This window comes from Neolamprologus brichardi, chromosome 1 (assembly GCF_056152115.1).
Source record: "Neolamprologus brichardi isolate AB-2024 chromosome 1, ASM5615211v1, whole genome shotgun sequence".
In the NCBI taxonomy this organism is placed as follows: Eukaryota; Metazoa; Chordata; class Actinopteri; order Cichliformes; family Cichlidae; genus Neolamprologus; species Neolamprologus brichardi.
Window position 1 is genome coordinate 39,323,109 of NC_142104.1, and position 14,340 is coordinate 39,337,448.

At 40.2% G+C, this 14,340-nt stretch overlaps 1 protein-coding gene across 2 annotated transcripts in view; it reads right to left on the reverse strand.

The window, feature by feature from the left end:
- Nucleotides 1-510: 510 nt before the first annotated feature.
- The window catches only part of LOC102780926 (sodium/potassium/calcium exchanger 1-like), a 30,489-nt gene continuing 16,659 nt past the window's right edge, over nucleotides 511-14,340 (reverse strand). For both annotated transcript variants that reach the window (XM_087841840.1, XM_087841843.1), the window contains 5 exons: nucleotides 13,715-13,857; nucleotides 11,403-11,678; nucleotides 4,715-4,804; nucleotides 2,930-3,096; nucleotides 511-2,514 (listed from right to left, as the gene is read on the reverse strand). In XM_087841840.1, the coding sequence (XP_087697966.1) occupies nucleotides 2,265-2,514; nucleotides 2,930-3,096; nucleotides 4,715-4,804; nucleotides 11,403-11,678; nucleotides 13,715-13,857 (926 nt within the window). In that variant the 3' untranslated portion in view covers nucleotides 511-2,264. The remainder of the gene's footprint in view (nucleotides 2,515-2,929; nucleotides 3,097-4,714; nucleotides 4,805-11,402; nucleotides 11,679-13,714; nucleotides 13,858-14,340) is intronic.

Here is a 14,340-nt window from a genome sequence, read left to right on the forward strand (position 1 = left end):
TTGTTAAACTGTTAGCCTGGTTTTTCCTCCTGTCTGCAGTCTTAACAGACACCATCTTTATTAGTTGAAGAGGTTTTATTCAGTATGAATCAAAACTGCAGTGAACCCATAAATCCATCAGCAAGATCTTTCCCTTATACTGAGGTTTTGCGCACACATACCTGCAAACAACGTGACATAGATTTGTTGCACTCTTAGCTTGCTATTAGCATAAACATCACACAGTTTAATTGTAGTTTAATCTGCATATTTGTGTTTGGAGTGGGCATTATAATCTACTATGCAACCACTTACAAGTGGAAATTCCAGCATCACTTCTGGGAAACAGACATACCATCAATTTTTATACTTAGCCAGTATAATGTACATTTAATTAAATACTTTTTATTAAAGAAGACAAAGGAAGAGGAAATACTTTCTGGTAGAACCAGTGTAACCATATATATCGTTTTAGATTAAAAGAACAGCATATTCTTTTCCAGTTCCCCAAAACACCGCAGACTGTTCCAGTTCACTGTTAAAAAAATAATTTATTGCAGCATGGAATTTTAATTTGAAATATTGATAGTTTTCATTATCAATAATCCATGTTTGCATCCACTTCAATCCAACAAGAGCACAACAGGAACATCTGAAAACATCACACAGGTCAGGTTTTCTCACAGCTAAGACAGTCTGATGCGTGTCTTCCTGATACACACACACACACACACACACACATACATACACACACACACACACACACACACACACACACACACACACACACAACTGACTCTCTCCACCACAGTTAAGTGACACAAAAACTCTTTTTAACACTAAACATGAACAAATACTTGTCAAGTTAAATACAGAACAGGGTGTTAGGGATGATAGTTCCAGAAATACTAAACATACAAAACTGAAGTTGCATCCAGTGACTCTGATTTCCTGCAAGGTCAGTCCATACCATTGCTACTGGAGTGGGTGTAATGTTTTTAAATGACCTAATGCTGTCAGCTCAGAGACTACCCATAAGCATTTGCTTATTAAAGGAAAATTCCATCAACACCAAAAAAAAAAAAACTAACTAAAGAAAATCTGTTAACAGAATGGGGATGTGTTATGATTGCTTCATGTTTGTTGACAATAATTAAGCAGCGTGGTGTCATTTTCAGATACTTCCAGCAGCTACAGCTAAGTTTTATACTTGCTGTGTTGGACAAATATAGACACAGTCTGTATATTTTGTAAGTGTTGTTGCCACAGTAAAGAAATTACTGTTTCCTGGCCTCTGCCAGTATATATGTACTGGCAGATCGATCGATCGATCTATCTAAATATCTATTTATCTATCTATCTATCTAGTTCTAGTTCTAGTTCTAGACTGGGAGAGAGCTGGGGGAGTATCGTGAACCTACAGTTTCGAATTTTGTTCCTTGTGTCTTTTGAGGGCCTCTTGTGTTTATGTTTGGCTCTTTAATTCAATTCAATTCAATTCAATTTTATTTATATAGCGCCAAATCACACAACTTTAGGATCTTATTTTCATTCGTCATGTATTATATCCTGATTGCAGTCTGCTTGTATTCTAGTTTACCTCTTTCTGTCATCCCCGTCGTGTTCTGTCAAGTTTATATATCTTAGTCCTGGTCTTAGCGTTAGTTATTTCCTGATTTATTCTGACATCTCTCGTCTTGTGTGCGTTACTGTATTGATATTTCACAGTCATTGGTCCCACGATAAGAAGTTTTTAATTATGCTTCTTCCAGCTACTCCCTCATTCACAGCAGGTCGCTACAGCAGATGGATCTGTATGTTGGACTTCAGGATTTGTGTCTTCTCCTGGTCTTGACCTGGGATCTTTCATGTGTTAGGTAAATGTGTTTCACTACTATACAAAACTGTTGCACTTTTTGCATTTGAAGAGGATTCTTGGGGTAAAACTATTCTTAATTTGGTTAATGGCTCCAAACTGATGATTCTATAGCCCACTGTGAAAGAGGTTCATATATTTCACAGAGCTCAGACACTCAGTTAAAAAGGTGGAGGGTAAGACTTGACTATGAGACTGGAGCTGCTGGAAAATGTTGATTAAATGTCATTAAATGTCAGATTAAATATGTAAAACCACGTTAAGCGTAGAATTTTCCTTTAATTTAGCATCTAGTGTGTGCCTGATCAGCCTTTTAACATTAGGCTCAGTTCTTTTCTCTAACAGATCCTATATTACAGTATCATTTGTGTGTGGATGTACCAAGTCTTGTGTGACGGTGCTGTTTCCCTCAGATGGAAACAGGGCAGATGAGGACACGATCCTCCAGCAGAACACTCAGGACGAGGAACACAAAGTACAGTACGAACATGGTGAGGCCCAACTTTCGGCTCATCTTCCACCGACAGGCGGCGATGGAGATAATGACAAAGAGGAGCATCAGGAAGAGCAGCACAATGGCGCAGAACAGGCCATTGGAGCTGACCATAACTGGCTCACCGTTGTGGAGCAGGGTGTACATCAACCAAGGGATCGGCAGACTAAAACCAAACAGAACAGAAGCAGAAATCAAGCTATTTACCATCACACCTTCGTACCCCGTCTGCTACAGTTACCTCAGGTGTTCCTTAGGGATCTATTTAGGGTCCTATACTTTTTGATCTTCCTTTTTTGTTTTTGTAAGAAAATATATTTTGGCCTATTTTAGCATAGCCTCTTGTAACTTTTTGATAGTGATTACAATATTGGCTTATTTGTTTACAACAATGATGCAATTGTTGACTGAAGTACAGGTACAATGGTGGATAAATTAATGCTTTATTCTAGACACAATGGATTCTGGGGGCTTTCTCCATATTATTGTAGGGTCAATACCTTACAATATAAAGCGCCTTAGGCGATTGTTGTGGTTTGTCGCTATGTAAATAAAACTGAATGGAATTAAGAGTGACTCACCCTACAGTGATGTCAAAGATGTTACTGCCCACTGAGCTGGACACTGCCATGTCACCCAAACCCTTCCGGGCCACAATCACACTGGTGATCAGGTCAGGGATAGATGTCCCAGCTGCTAAGATGGTCAGTCCCATGATCTCCTCTGAGATGCCCACAGTTTCACCCACCTGCAAACAGTAAAAAAAAAAAACAAGTGTCAGAACGAGTATCCTCAACCTGGCTGTAGTTGGTTGGTAAAACTGCCCAAGTGCCACAAAGTGAGACCAAAATTTTAAACCGTCTTCCCAAATCGGTGCCTAATTAACTAGTTAACATTACTCTACATTATTCTTTTTTTTTCTTCATTTTCCCCCCAACAAAGCCTAAATAAAACTCAAATTACAGAAAAACCTAAATAGTCTCTCTCCAAGTATGTCTGTGAAGGTTCTCAGTCATCCGGGTCATCATAGTCTAAGGAGCTTGGAAAGAAAAGCATCTGGACTTCTTTAAGTTTCCTTAAAGACGTTTCTCCTCTCATCTGAGAAGCTTCTTCAGTTCAGTTCTTCAGCTCTTCAGCTAAGAGGAATTGGTGGAGAGTCCCAGATTTTAAGCCCTACGGGAGTGTCCCCAAGAGGGTCAGGGACCCCCTATTAATTCTCTACCTAATTACATGAGCCAAGGTGTAAAAAAACGAGTGTAGGTCCCAATCAGCCAAGGTTTCAGGTGAATCCATTGTGAAACCTAGCCCCACCCCATCATGTGATTTCCTGAGGTCAAATGACCCAGGATGTGAGTGGGCGTTAGGGCGTCTGGGAAGGGATCTTATTGATGGCAGACAGTTGTTGCCGTAAGCCACCACCTCTGTTCAAAGATAGTCGTTCACAGTGGACATAAATGGCTTCTTTCCCTCCTCTTTCAAACCATCTGTCCTCTCTGTCCAAAATGTGAACATTGGGATCCACGAAAGAGTGACCTTTGCCATTTAGATGGAGATGAACCGCTGAGTCTTGTCCCGTGGAGGTGGCTCTTCTATGTTGTGCCATGCGTGTAGGAAGTGATTGTTTGGTCTCTCCAATGTAGAGGTCTGAGCATTCCTCGCTATACTGTACAGCATACACTACGTTGTTAAGTTTGTGTTTGGGAGTTTGTCTTTGGGATGAACCAGTTTTTGTCTCAGTGTGTGGCTGGGTCTGAAGTACACTGGGAGAGGAGTCTCTCTCCAAGGTTGTCTTTCTGTGCACCTCTGGACCTCTTGTAGTAATGCTGCTTTAAAAAAACAAAAACACTCATTGGAAGTCTCATTTTGTCCAATTTTATTCTGAGGCTGCCATTTCAAGAGGCAAACAGCATTATGGAAGAGCCCATAATCTCCCAATTGAAACCAATTTTTAAAAATCATGGGGTTGTACACTGTGCATTCATGCCTGAGGATCAGGCTGTAAATTCCACTATAACGTCCAGAAGAGCAAGAACTTTCATAGCACAGACCTCAACTGTGGTGCAAGCACAATGAGATGACCTTTGAGGAGAAATTGGGCAAAATTAAGTTTTTTTTCTTGCACAAGGTAAAACGAGACAAATAAAAGACAAAACTTTCTATAAAACTAGGACAGTCTCACTGTCTCTATGTTATGCTCTCACTATCTTTATGTTAAACTAACCGGACTAACTGCAGAAGCATCACCTGAAAGTATCATTGACATCACTCAGGGCCGACTACTCTGAGACATGTAGGAAAGTAGTCTGCCAGGGTCCTTATCAGTGTGAATAATAGACCAACATAACATGTGTTAAGACTCCACCAACCTGATGAGCCCACCACACCATCAGGTAGGAGAAAGCACCAATCCAGATGATGGAGCCTATGAAGGTGATGGCAAAGTATCTCCTAGATGCCTGAAAAGCACCAGAGCCATTCACATTACATGTTCAAAAACATTATGACACCTGGGAACAGAGACTTAGATTCTGAAATTCCAAAAAATAAAAAATTAATCCAATGTAATCCATTGTAAATGATAGCATCTGATCCATACAATTCACTCACTGCAGTCGGTTCTGTCTGTCTGTTAGCATTCACAGTTTTCTAGATATTTTCAAGTTTTGTGTCTCGGTAGATACCATTGACCAGTGTTGCCAACTCCTCAGTAAGGAAAATCGCTATTGGTTGTCCTCGAAGTCGCTAAATGACGTCATCACCTAATTTGCATAATTGGTCATGCTAATGTAATTGTAACCTACTAGTGATGGGATTTCCGGCTCTTTTTAGAGATCCGGCTCTTTCGGCTCGGCTCACTAAAAAGAGCCGGCTCTTTCGGCTCCGAACCGGCTCTTCAGGTTGTTTTGTTGCTTTAATTATTTAATCAATATATAATAAATAATATAAAATTATGCAGAAAAGGAATTACTAATGTAAAAAAGGTGGTTTTATTTATATATGTTTATATATGGCCCCTAGAGACAAAGCACGTACAAACTCTAAAGCATATACAAACTCCAAAACACATTTCTAGCGTTAACTGAACTTCCAAAACAGAGCTACCTGGATCACTTAAATTACACAATTGAAAGCATGTGTGTATTGTTTGTGTATTTATAGACAAGCACTCATATTTATTCATATAATTAAAAAAAAAAATCATTTACCTGTTACTACCACACACCAAATCCGGTTGTTGATACTTCCTGGCTTGTGTAGCCACTAGGTAACAAAAGCTCAACACTGCGCCCTGCATCCTGGAGCACTTCTGTTGTCTTTTGTACGTGCTTCTGAGTTTTTACGTGTTTTGGAGTTTGTACGTGCTTCTGAGTTTGTACGTGCTTCTGAGTTTGTACGTGCTTCGGGGTTTGTAAGTGCGTCTGAGTTTTTACGCGTTTTGGATTTGTACATGCTTTGTCCCTAAGGGCCACCATAAATATACTTTATTTATTCACTCCACATAAAATGTAATAAATAAATCATATAATACAAAAAACAACTATTTGCATTTTAAACTATTTTAAACTATTTTAAACATTTTTAACTATTTAAATCTTCAGCTTTTTCCTTTTAAACAAATTTAACAACACAAAACACTGCAAACCACAACACAATTAAATATAAATTAAAATATGAAAACAAAAAGAAGATGCATATTCTCTGTCATATGGACCTGCATGAATAAACTTTCTGAATCCTTTATCATCTGCAACCGAAAATAGTTGTGGATGATTACTATACCTTTCTAATGTGAAGTTGTTGTCCCTGGCTCTCTCTCTCTCTCTCTGGCTCTGTTCCTGTGCTACTGAGTGTAACTACCGCCCCTCCCCCCTCTGCCCAGCGTAAAGCACAAGGCTCGCGTGCTGAGTGAAGCGGAAAAAAAGTGCGAGAGAGAGGCTGAGAGAAAGAAAAAAAAAAAAACCCACGTGACGGCTCGCGATAAGGAGCCGGCTCGCGTCGTTCACGTCAAAGAGCCGGCTCTAAGAGCCATTTCGTTCGCGAACGACCCATCACTATAACCTACGCTGCTGGAGAGAGAAATAACATCGTGGACGAGACATAAAGTGAGCAAAAAATGTCCTAAATGCATTTAGAATTTATTTAGAACTACAAATTAAATTTCTTTTAGCAATTATTGTTTTTTGTAATGTCACAATTCCAACCCTGCTCCTTTACCCGGGCTTGGACCGGCAAAAGTGACCCGAAATAGGCACTCTGGTGGAGTTACTTTGTGTGTGTGTGTGTGTTTATAAGTAGTTTTAAACCTGATCCACAAAACAGCATAAGAGCAAAAGAAGAACTGACTGCGTTACAGCACCCGCTGCTTGTTGAGAGTAAAAGCGATATGCGCTTTCACATCTTTTTTTAGCGACTTTTTTTAGAAAGAAAGTCGCTAGGGGGTCTGAAAACTCGCTAAATATAGCAACAAAGTCGCTAAGTTGGCAACACTGCCATTGACTGTAGAAAACATGGACGACGCGACAACTCCCCAAAAATGAAGCCAAAACGTCTCTATCGCCCCCTGGTGTCTGGCTGCAGTATAGGTCATAAACCCCGCCTCCTCCATGTTAGCGGATGGGACTGGGTCATACTAAAATAAATTAATTCTCCTTAGATAATTTTTTCCCAAAGATTCTTTCTTTTGTTTTCAATAGTTCTCATCACGCTGATTGATGTTCAAGGGGTCTCCTTTCCCATAAGTTTGATTCTAATTCCTACCGCGGTGATGTTAAATTGGGGTGAAACGTCATCATAAGAGCTTTGACTGACAGCTGCAGTCACGGAGAAACTTGCGTATCTCTGTTCGCGAATAGCAGATAGAGCGTAGGCTCTGAGAGGACGCCCAGCGTTTACGCACGACCGAGTGTTTTAACCTGACAGCCTGAGGTGTTCTTCAGTAAACTGGACTACCCGACAGAAGGACCCGAGGCCCTGCTGCACTTTTTCGGTAAGTTAAACGTGTTTGTAAGCTAATCCGTAACTACCGTCCTTAGCTAGCTCCTGAGACCTAGCTAGCTAAAATGAGCACTCGGCTGTCAGGGTTCGTTTAGCTAACCCGTGCAGGTGAATGAATTTACTAAAGAAATCAAGAGAAACGCCCCGGGCTGCTCAGTCACTGATTACTGTTACTGTACTTTTATTACAAGTATTATACTGTAAAAGCAACAGGCTGCATCCTGCTTCAGCTCTTGTGCAGAGCTGAATATTAAATATGTGCAAACAACAGCATGTTTTCAGTCTCTTGCCACATCTGTAAAGACAGTAACACTTTTTTTAAAAGCTTGTACTTCAGTAACTCCTCATTAATCAGGAACTATGGATTAAAGTACTGTAGTGTACTGTAATACTGAAAAAAATGTAAGAGAAGAACTTCAGATCCTGAGTGTGTGAGGACAGAAGAATCGGCTTTATTTCAATATTGAGGGATAAAATTTATATCTGAGTTTGTGATGATTCTGTTGTCTTTGTGATTACAGGAGCTGCCCTCAGATTCAGACCTCAGCCCCGTCGAGTGACAGCAGACAGATCATCCAACATGTTCACATGTTAACTGCAAAATTAACTGATGAAAACAGTACAAAGGTACCACACGTGCTGTAGTGAAGGCTGCAGCTGTTTTATTGATAAAGTTAAAGACAAAAAAACAAAAGGATTAATCACTCATGTAACTGTGTCACTATATATCAGCATTAACAGGACCTCAGTTTGGTGTTTCACAAAGCTGCTGATCTCAGACCTGCACAGCTTCCGTTTTAAACACTTGATGTACTCAGCTGCATGAAGAGCATATGAGATTTTGTCTAACACAATTAAATAAAACCTGATGAAGGTCAAAGGTCGTCACTTGTATGTTGAACTACAAACTTGTCATCTGGAATTTATTCACAGTTTTTTTACACATAGTGTGTTATTTACCATAAAGTGATTCAGAGTTATTCATACCAGAGTAACCAGAGAGGATCACACATATTTTTAAATATATAACTTTCTACAGGACTGAATATAATATCTTTATGTAAAAGTCCGGAGCCTCTGGGAGTATCTGAGTATTTATAACATTACACAAACCAAAGGTCTCATCACAGTGTTGATGAAATGCTGGGTTTATCCATCTCCTGGGGCGGGCCTACAGAGGAGTGCTGAAGATTTCCCTGTGAGGGAGCTGCTGGTGAAGATCATGAGTCCTGCTTGATCCATGCCATGAGCTTCAGTCTTCCTGGTGTTTCTTAAATGATGCCTCTTACAGCGGGTCAACAGAACTTATGGCACAGGACAGCTGTGATGAAAGAAAGGGAAGAAGTTTCTCCAAACCTCTGGACCCAGGAAACCCAGCTTGGTCCTCATGGTCTCCCTCACTAGTTTCTCTCCAGGATGAATGTAGCTGTTGATATAATATGGACTATTATTCAATTAAAAGAACAAATTAGACTACACTACTGAAACGTTCTGCTGATGTTTTTAAAGTCTCCATGTTACCAGGCTGTAGAGGGCTCTGAAGATTTAAACAGTTTTAGATTCATTACACTCACAGTCTTATGTTAAAATCTCACAGGACAGCATTATATTTTTGATATTAACAGTAACTCTGGGCCTCTGTAGAGTGTGCAGCTGATCTCATCGCTGTCTAAAAATGGATTTAAAAAAACCCCATAAGTGTTGTAGACTATTAAGAGCAGCAGGTGTGTAGCATCGCTAACTAGCTAGCAACAAGCCTCCAACACAGTGTGTATGCTAACGGCTAATCTAACTAACAAATTAACAACAGAGTGATTTTAGAACTATAAGATGATAAGCTGTGTGTCTTTTTTATAACAGTGACATGGTTGTATTTACCTTAATTAAACGAGTCGTCAGTCGCGGTAAACCAGCAAAAAAACTCCAGCTGCCGGGCTACGTAAAAAGTGTAGAGGGGCGTGTTTGCGGTCACGTCCAGCGGGTGTGTGGGCAGGAGCGTTACACAGTCGCTCCACCTCAAGTGACTATGTGCACGTTAGCATATGCTACTTCCGGTGCGGAAACTCCTGTGGGGAGCTTTGTTTCCGGTGTCCTATTCGCGTCCTGTTTACGGTCCAAAACAAGTTAAGCAAATGAATAAATCAAGCGGCGATTTACATTTCTATAGATGTCTTGGGCATTTACCCAATATATCTGTAAATGATGTTCATCGACTTGTCGATATTTTTTCCCCACGCCTCAGGGCAAAAGAGAAAAGGGATTCAAATGTTATATTTCTCAGCTGTCCCTTGTTTATCGCGGGTGTTATGTTCTAAAAATAACCAGCGATAGGTGAAATCAAGTAGCCAATTTTATTTTTTGACGGTGTAAAACGTTTCGTGGACATCGTGGACATACAGCACTGCACTTCAGAGTCACACTGCTAGCATCGATGCAGCGATTCTGTACTGCACAGGAGAGACGGAGGAGATCTCTGCAGCGATCAGGACGCAGGACACAATTGCTGTGTCCCAATTCAGGGTCTGCACCTTGAAGTACGCATTTCAAGTGCGATTACGTCACCGCCACGCGACGACGGCTGTCCCAATTCGAAGTGTACTTCAAATGCATACTCCAAATGTCCCATATAAAAAGTCCCATATATCCCACAATTCATAGCGCGGCAGTGACTATATATATAGTCCCGTGGCCTCAGCCTCAGATACTCGACTAATCAAAGTGATGTCATGACAAAACATTTTTCTTCTTCATTTCTGTCAAACAATGCTGTATGTAACGTTTCTCGCGGTTAGTATCATGGTTGCTAGGCAACCTGAACAGCGCAACAAAGGGCTAGACCGTCCCATTTCACAAACCTCTCACTTCCGCACTTCTCGTACTTATAGTACGCGCCGTACGTAGTACGCGTAATGCGCGTACTTCAAGCGTGCAGACCCTAAATTGGGACACAGCCACAGCGACGTAAAAATAAGCATGCAAACTTGCACTAAAAAATCTGCGAAACAGCGAGGTGAAAGGTGAACCGAGTTATAGCGAGGGACCGCTGTAATTTTGAAGGTAAGTCACAACCTACCCTTCGTAAATACTAATGTATAGAAACCCTTAGCAGCAATCATTCATTTTTTTTGTGGCTTTTTTCACGGTTTGTTGACATGCTGTGTAGGTGTGTACTTGACTAGCTGATCTTGACATAACGGGGGAAACATCTGGTTTGACTATTCTTCACCTGTAGTTTGAATGCTAAACATTTGCCTGTTTAAATCATAAGACCAGTCACTATACAGAGATGTGCTTCTGAATGTGGACGATGTGTCTTCTGCTGCAGTGATGCAGTTCTGCTTGTGTTGAGTGATGTAAACAACTGATCGATCTAAACTCTTTAAACGTCAAAATTGATCATTAGATTTTTTATGACACAACAGTGGTGAGTGTTCCCACCTTCTGCTCTTTGTAACTTAACGCGATCTCTCCGTTTTTGAGTTTTGGACATGATTTTGGAGTATATTTTTGCAGTAGCAATTGACCGCACAGTAAAGCTACCTAAAATGTACAACCCCACATCCGGTCTCAAACCAGGAAGTTAGCATTTTCTCGTGCACAGGGTCAAGTCACTACTGCGCAGACTCTGGCTCCAAATTTGCAAGATGGCAGCCTCCACAAACGGGGTATTTTGGCTTCATTTTTGAACAATGGTAGGAGGCGGGGTCGCGTCGTCCATGTTTTCTACAGTCAATGGTAGATACCAAAAACAGCTCAAGATGAATTAATTTTGGTGAAAATCAGATCAAAGTAACACCAAATGTGAAAATCAGTAAAAACTTTATATTACCTGTAGGTTAGCTAAGCATTTCACCTTGACCATTATTGTTAGTGCCCACGGTCAAAATCACATATTGCATGAATATGTCTTAAACTATCAAGTTTGTACAGCTTACAGAAGCCAAGTTTTCAGCCAATTCTGTTCCAATTCCATGGGTAAAGATAATAAAATACATCATTTTAGTATGTAAAGCTTTAAGGTCATAGGTCATAATGATAATGATGATGAGGGCTGTTCACCAGGTTGCGGACATCAGGCAGGGTGAGCCACAGCGGGAACACGATGGGCAGCAGGAACAGATAAGTCGCCTGCTTGCGCCTGGTTTCAGGCCACCCTAAAGACAATGGTTGGTTCTCCTCCTCCTCTTCTTCCTCCTTTTCTTCTTCCTCCTTGTCTTCATTGTCGCAATCATCTTCACTCTCGCTCGATCCACTGCTTTCTTCGTCACCACTCTCATCTTCAGCGCTGCCCTCAGAGCCCCCTGATCCACCTGCTGATGCTGCTGCTGCTGCTGCCTGCAGGAGAAGGAACAGAGTGAGTCAAACCACCTGACTCACTGCATACAACGAAGCGGGAACCACATAAAAGATGCATTAGGTTTATTAATTAGTATTTAATATTTCAAGGCTGGTTTAGGTCTTGGTGAATTGATGATTTTACATGAGAAAATTTTTAGGTACGTTTCACAAATTAGCTGTTTTTTTTTTTTTTTATTTGAGGACTTTATTACCCAATGAGGTAGATGTCCGCTGCTCACTGTTATTTATGTGTATGAACTTGTGACTTTTTGTTTTGAAAGTCTTGAAACGTCCAGTCTTGGATGAGTCTACTTCTACTACCAGTCTACTACTGGTTTATTTTCTAATGAGATTGAGCAATGGAGACCTTTCACCAGCTGATGGTGCTGACAGATCCATCTCCTGAGCACAACAGTCCTGGAGGATAAGACAGGGTTTCAGCTCTGGAGCTCTTCCAGTGATCATCATGGCAAATGTGAGCTCACAGTTAGTGTAGTTTGATGTGTATCCTGGAGTGCTGCAGCAAGATATTGACACACTCACATTTTCCAGACCCCACTGTGACCGTACATGGTTTCAGTACTTTTGGGCGACAGAGACATTACTCTGAGTGGTAACAAGAAGTGTGAAGGGACTGCACCAGTTACAGCAGCATAATCCTGGACATGTTACAGAGAAGGAACATTTCTGTGGCCTGAATTGTGTATTTGAAATATCTCTATATTGTCAGAGCTTTACTTATTAAGCCCCCCTTATTATCTTAGCTCTTCACTTTTTTCTTCTATTTAAATTAGCTCTATTTTTATTTTGCGTCTTTTCTTTTTACCTTTGTGAGCTATTTTGCTTTGTGATATTGTATTTACTTCATTGAGCAAGGTTCTTTTAGTTTGTAGTGTTAGTTTGCTTATAACACAGTAATTTCCCAACTTTTAGGATAGATTAAGTATATCTTACTTTGTTATTTGTTAATATCTTACTATAATACTTTGTTAATATTCTGCAACATTACTGCCACTCCTTTTTAATTTTTTTATGCGTACATGAACGATAAATTAACAAAAAGTATAAGCTAGTGTGCTTGTGTTAGGCCCTCCATCATTCTTCAACGCTGCATGTTATCCAACCTCCTCACGGCCTTGTTCACAACTTCTGGCTTTGGCGATGTGGTTTTCAAAAAGTGCTGGCAGCTCATATTAACAGGCCTTCATGCAAAGTGTGATCTGAGGTCAGTATGCCAGAAAACTGAGGTGACACTAAACTGACAGAAAGCAACTTGTGTGGGTGTTAACGGTTACCTTCATTTCTCAATTGATGTGTTTGTTAAAGATTATACATTCTTGTCATTTTCAAGCTTTATTTTGAACTGTACCACATAAACAAAATGTAATATGTTAGGAAAGAAGAACACATACCAGAAACAAATATGAAGCAAGCCAAAACCTCTTAAATTAGTTTGAAAATGTGCAGGTTGAAGCCAACGCTCTTACTATCTTTCCTTCAATTTTACTAATACACCATGTACTTAAGTATATTCCTTGGGTGCATTTTCAAAATACATTATGCCAGGAATAATTAGAGGCCAATTTAAAATCTGAAGATTCAAAATCAAGTAAGAAACATAGTTAAAGTCATAGCTTTCTGTCTCCAGGTCTGTTGAAAAGATAAGAAGCAGAAATATGAATTTGAAGCTAATCTATTCAAATCTAGGGAGACAGTAATGCCATCTTCACATGCTCATCACGCCTGTTATTTCCCAGGCTTCACATTGTAATTAACATCTGACTGCATTCCAGTGCTTCGCAATTCCAAACATGGAGGGTACAGATGCTGCTAGGTCTTCATCAGTTTCCTTGACAACTTGTCATGTTGCCAAAAGAAACTAGTTAACAGCTAAAGAAACACGTGTGTTCATATTAAGATGGGACGTGTATTATCACGACTTTTAAAACTATAGGATCAAAGTTGTTAAAATCTCCACTTTCACTCACTCACTTCTGTAGCAAACTGCACAGTGAGCTGAAATCATCTCGTACCTTCGATTCATCCGGCCGGTCAGATGTTTCCTGAGTTGTCTCTTCTGCCTTTGGAGGCTGTGAGGTGGACGGCTCAGCAGTAGCTGCTCCCTCTGGTGCACCGGCAGCAGCTGGCTGCTCAGACTTTGGCTTTTGATCTGGATCTTAAAAAAGAAGAAAACCACACAGAGTAATATGGATAAAAATATGAATTTTAACCTGCTTTTCAAACACTGCAGATTTTAAATAACCCATAACCATTTTAGATAAAACAGTTTCACTGCATCTTTTTACAAACAGGACACATCAACCTCACTTAAATGTTTAGTGACTTTATGCTTTTACTTTTACCTATTCACTTTCTTCTTTGTCTACCTGCCACTGTGACTTTTCCTTTGATTTTATTTTGAAAGGGCAAAGATGTCTTTTAGTTTGTTCTTTGCATGCAGCAGTGTTTCCCCATATCTAACTGAACACAACTGAACAGAGTCACTTTTGGATGATGTAATAACCCTGCTGGTTTGTGTTATGGTCACCATTTTAAATCCATCACTTCAGACTGATGACTCCTCACCTTATATCAGCTAAAGTACTTTGCAGTTAGGTGATTAAAAGTTCAGATGAATTTGAATTTCCAAGCAAGTTTG